The 5,000-nt window shown below is 50.4% G+C and overlaps 2 protein-coding genes across 2 annotated transcripts in view; both read right to left on the bottom strand.

Moving 5' to 3' along the window:
- LOC308156406 (LIM homeobox transcription factor 1-beta-like) overlaps positions 1-3,807 on the bottom strand; it is a gene marked incomplete at both ends in the record, with an annotated part of 26,285 nt that extends 22,478 nt beyond the window's left edge. Inside the window, one exon of the mRNA XM_080529744.1 lies at positions 3,717-3,807. Within this exon, the coding sequence (XP_080385870.1) occupies positions 3,717-3,807 (91 nt within the window). The remainder of the gene's footprint in view (positions 1-3,716) is intronic.
- Positions 3,808-4,804: 997 nt separating this feature from the next.
- Positions 4,805-5,000, bottom strand: part of mvb12ba (multivesicular body subunit 12Ba) — a gene marked incomplete at its 3' end in the record, with an annotated part of 8,201 nt that continues 8,005 nt past the window's right edge. Inside the window, exon 10 of the mRNA XM_080529743.1 lies at positions 4,805-4,885. Coding sequence (XP_080385869.1) covers positions 4,805-4,885 — 81 coding nt within the window. The remainder of the gene's footprint in view (positions 4,886-5,000) is intronic.

Genomic DNA, 5,000 nt, shown 5'->3' with positions numbered 1-5,000 from the left:
TGTCACCTCAGACAGACAGAAACAGAGGAAGCGTGTCACCTCAGACAGACAGAAACAGAGGAAGCGTGTCACCTCAGACAGACAGAAACAGAGGAAGCGTGTCACCTCAGACAGACAGAAACAGAGGAAGCGTGTCACCTCAGACAGACAGAAACAGAGGAAGCGTGTCACCTCAGACAGACAGAAACAGAGGAAGCGTGTCACCTCAGACAGACAGAAACAGAGGAAGCGTGTCACCTCAGACAGACAGAAACAGAGGAAGCGTGTCACCTCAGACAGACAGAAACAGAGGAAGCGTGTCACCTCAGACAGACAGAAACAGAGGAAGCGTGTCACCTCAGACAGACAGAAACAGAGGAAGCGTGTCACCTCAGACAGACAGAAACAGAGGAAGCGTGTCACCTCAGACAGATAGAAACAGAGGAAGCGTGTCACCTCAGACAGACAGAAACAGAGGAAGCGTGTCACCTCAGACAGACAGAAGCAGAGGAAGCGTGTCACCTCAGACAGATAGAAACAGAGGAAGCGTGTTTCTTCCAGATCTGCTGAAGGAGATCAGAGACCAGCCCTGCCGCGGTGCCGCTTCACTGGGGGGCCGCTTGACGACAGCTTGGTGGTAAAACATCATCTGAGGAGAGGGAAGCTTTGATGTTTCATCAGAGTTAGCAGGAAGGCTAGCTACTGTGATGTAGCATCTCTCACTCTGCCTGATGTCATCAAAGCTGCAGTAAAGCTTCACGCAGCGAGCGGCAGGCAGGATGTGGGCTGGGGTCGGGGTCATGTGACCTGTTTTACTGACTGTAAGACAGATTGCTGCTTTTACGAGCTGGAAATGTCGCCGTTTACGAGATTATGAGACGGATCTTTCTGAGGTTGCAGCTTCAGATGTATTATTTGTTAATTTCATTAACACGAGGACAGCCCTGGGTGAGGAGAGGGGGAGGAGAGGGGGAGAGGGGGAGAGGAGGAGAGGAGGAGATGAGGAGATGAGGAGATGAGGAGGAGAGGGGGAGAGGAGAAGAGGAGAAGAGGAGGAGATGGGAGAGGAGGAGAGGGGGAGAGGAGGAGAGGAGGAGAGGGGAGAGGAGGAGAGGAGGAGATGGGAGAGGAGAAGAGGAGGAGATGGGAGAGGAGAGGAGGAAATGATGGAAGAGGAGGAGATGGGAGAGGAGGAGATGGGAGAGGAGGAGAGGAGGAGATGGGAGAGGAGAAGAGGAGGAGATGGGAGAGGAGAAGAGGAGGAGATGGGAGAGGAGAGGAGGAAATGATGGAAGAGGAGGAGATGGGAGAGGAGGAGAGGAGAGGAGGAGAGGAGAGGAGGAGAGGCGGAGAGGAGAAGAGGAGGAGATGGAAGGTTGTGAGTTCAAATCCCGCCTGAAACCACACCACTACTAGTGTGCCCTTGAGTAAGGCACTTAGCCCTCAGTTACTCCAGGGGGAATGTCCCTGTAATGCGTAATTGTAAGTCGCTTTAGATTAAAAGCATCTGCTAAATGGCAAAATGTAATTTTAATTTTTTAGGAGATGGGAGAGGAGGAGAGGAGGAGATGGGAGAGGAGAGGAGGAGAGGAGGAGATGATGGAAGAGGAGGAGAGGAGGAGATGGGAGAGCTTCATTCACATCTTGAGAGGAAAATGTCTGGTTTGAAGTCAGGAGTTCAGAAGCGCCTCTCTGGTTGGCTGACTGAACCAGCAGAAAGACAGCAGCAGCACCAGCAGCAGCACGTAGAGGGAGAGGGGGTGGTGACGTCCTTCTGGTGACGCTTCTGAGAAATGTTAAACTGAGGTGAGGGTAAACATGCAGCCACATTGTTAACCTTTTATACCCTAACCCTAACCTTTTATAGACCTCCACTGACAAACACCACAGAGACACTTTGAACCACCAGAACCTCTCTCTGTCTGTCTCTCTGTCTCTCTCTCTCTCTGTCACTCTCCCTGTCTCTCTCTCCTCTCTGTCTCTCTCCTCTGTCTCCCTCTCTCCATGTCTCTCTCTCTCTGTCTCCCTGTCTCCCTCTCTCCATGTCTCTCTCTCTGTCTCCCTGTCTCTCTCTCTCTCTGTCTCCCTGTCTCTCTCTGTCTCCCTGTATTTCAGGTTGCATATGACCTATGATAGCATTTAAGAAGACAGACAGACAGAGAGAAAGAGAGACAGACAGAGATACAGACAGACAGACAGACAGACAGACGCTGAGACAGAGACAGACAGACGGATAGACAGAGAGAGACACACAGACAGACAGACAGATAGACAGACACAGACAGACAGGCAGGCAGATAGACAGACAGACAGAGACAGACAGACAGAGATAGACAGATGGAGAGACAGACGGAGAGACAGACAGAGAGACAGGCAGACAGACAGAGACAGATAGACAGAGACAGGCAGACAGACAGAGACAGAGAGACAGACAGAGACAGATAGACAGACACAGACAGGCAGACAGGTGTACAGGTAGACTGTAGTTGGAGATCAAACAGACCAGGCTGACATCATCAACATTATAATTCACCTTTAATACAAAAACACGTCTTTCATTTCCCTCCTGACCTGCTGATGTTCACACTGCAACCAGACTGAACCAGACTAACCCAGACTAACCCAGGCTAACCCAGGCTAACCCAGACTAACCCAGGCTAACCCAGACTAACCCAGGCTAACCCAGACTAACGCAGGCTAACCCAGACTAACCCAGGCTAACCCAGACTAACCCAGGCTAACCCAGACTACCCCAGGCTAACCCAGGCTAACAACAAGCCTGTGTTTTCCAGGGACGTTCAGCTGCCTAACCCGATCACACATCCTATCCTAGGACTCATATATATACACATATATATATATATACTAAGTTACCTCATATCCTAAATTAAAATAAACTGATTTCAGAAACAAAGAAATGTAACGACACGCGTGGGTGCAAACATGGACAGGAGAATATTAAAACACTTAAATTAACAATTATTACTTAAGTCATTAGAAAAGAAACTGACAACAGAGAAGTGGTTTAGTGACACTTGTTTCAGGCCATGTCACTAGTGGAGCAACACTGCCCCCCGCTGGCTACACACAGCACTACACTGGCTTAACACTACAACAGCCATGGGTGGGGTCATTAACACTAGAACAGCCATGGGTGGGGTCATTAACACTAGAACAGCCATGGGTGGGGTCATTAACACTAAAACAGCCATGGGTGGGGTCATTAACACTAGAACAGCCCTGGGTGGGGTCATTAACACTAGAACAGCCCTGGGTGGGGTCATTAACACTAGAACAGCCATGGGTGGGGTCATTAAACTCTTATAGTAGGTAACATAGACACGGCTGTTCTAGTGTTAAACTCTTATAGTAGGTAACATTGACACAGCTGTTCTAGTGTTAAACTCTTATAGTAGGTAACATAGACACGGCTGTTCTAGTGTTAAACTCTTATAGTAGGTAACACACATTAACTAACAACACATTTACTGTTCATAATATTCACCATGACAACAACAACAGCTGCGTTGTCACCTGACAGGGTTGCTAGGAGACTGGCAGGGTTGCTAGGAGACTAAATCAGTTTGTTCTTTCTGAAGCAACATGACAGGGCAGCTGCTCACACACTTAAAACTAATAAAAACGTTTGTTCTTTTTTTAAAATCAAATGAAATCCTCAGGAGTGATAAAAGACTGTCTGCGTGCAGACAGACAGACAGACAGTACTAGATGATCACCCATCTCCTGGGAGGCCAGGCTGGGCGTCGAACGGCGGGAGGCGGGACCACCGCCGTCGCCGTGGAAACAGTAACCGACGGCAACCGGCATCTTCCTGGAAGAGGAACCCGAAGCTAAAAGTCTACTGGCACCAAAACTCAGACGTGGCTCCGCCCCCACGGCGGCTGGAGGCGGAGCCTCTGACTGGAACAGGCTCTAGTGGTTGTGGGTCCTCCTCCAATCAGGGCTCAGAGCAGAGAGGGCCAATCAGGGCTCAGAGCAGAGAGGGCCAATCAGAGAGGAGTGGTTGAGAACATCATGACTGAAGAATGAAAACGCACTGACAAGAATAAGATCACCACGGCAACAACAACAACAACAACAATAGGCACCTCCCCCTCCTCTCAGGCCCCTCCCCCTTCTCTCAGGCCCCTCCCCCTCCTCTCAGGAACATTTCCTAACATGACGTGACGTTTGTTCTGCTGCTGTGGGGGGCGTGCACGTGGAGCGTGCACGTGGAGGGTCGTCGGGAGGGGCGGGTAGCTTCATCGTCTCTGGGGGAGGGGGGGAGAAAAGGGAGAGAGGCTTCATAGTCTCTGGGGGAGGGGGGGTCATCTGTGGTTCCTGTTGTCTTCTTCAGAAGAGAGGGGGTATCCATGGAAACGCCTGGTGGGAATAGGGGGGGGGGTCACTCTCTCAGGGTGTGTGTGTGTGTGTTAGGTGTGTGTGTGTGTGTGTGTGTTAGGTGTGTGTGTGTGTGTGTGTGTTAGGAGTGTTAGGTGTGTGTGTGTGCGTTAAGTGTGTGTGTGTGTGTGTGTGTGTTAAGTGTGTGTGTGTGTGTGTTAGGAGTGTTAGGTGTGTGTGTGTGTAGTGTGTGTGTGTGTAGTGTGTGTGTGTGTGTGTGTGTTAGGAGTGTGTGTGTGTGTGTGTGTATGTGTGTGTGTGTGTGTGTGTGTTAGGAGTGTATGTGTGTGTGTGTGTTAGGTGTGTGTGTGTGTGTGTGTGTGTGTTAGGAGTGTGTGTGTTAGGTGTGTGTGTGTTAGGAGTGTGTGTGTGTGTGTGTGTGAGTGTGTGTTAGGAGTGTGTGTGTTAGGTGTGTGTGTGTGTGTTAGGCCTCTGAGCAGGGGCGTGTGGGGCTGGGGGGGAGCCTGGCTGCAGCACTGTGCTCCGTACGGAAGCTGTACTCATACTGGGGGGGGAGGGGGGAGGGGGAGGGAAACAAAAAATAATTCAATAACACACCATTTTGTATACACACCAATAACACACCAGACCCCTCTCTGTCTCTCTCTCCTCTCTGTCTC

This window comes from Nansenia antarctica (genome assembly GCF_963989245.1).
Source record: "Nansenia antarctica genome assembly, chromosome: 4".
Taxonomy (NCBI): Eukaryota; Metazoa; Chordata; class Actinopteri; order Argentiniformes; family Microstomatidae; genus Nansenia; species Nansenia antarctica.
Note: the sequence above shows the minus strand (reverse complement) of the source record. Positions and strands in the feature narration are given on the sequence as shown.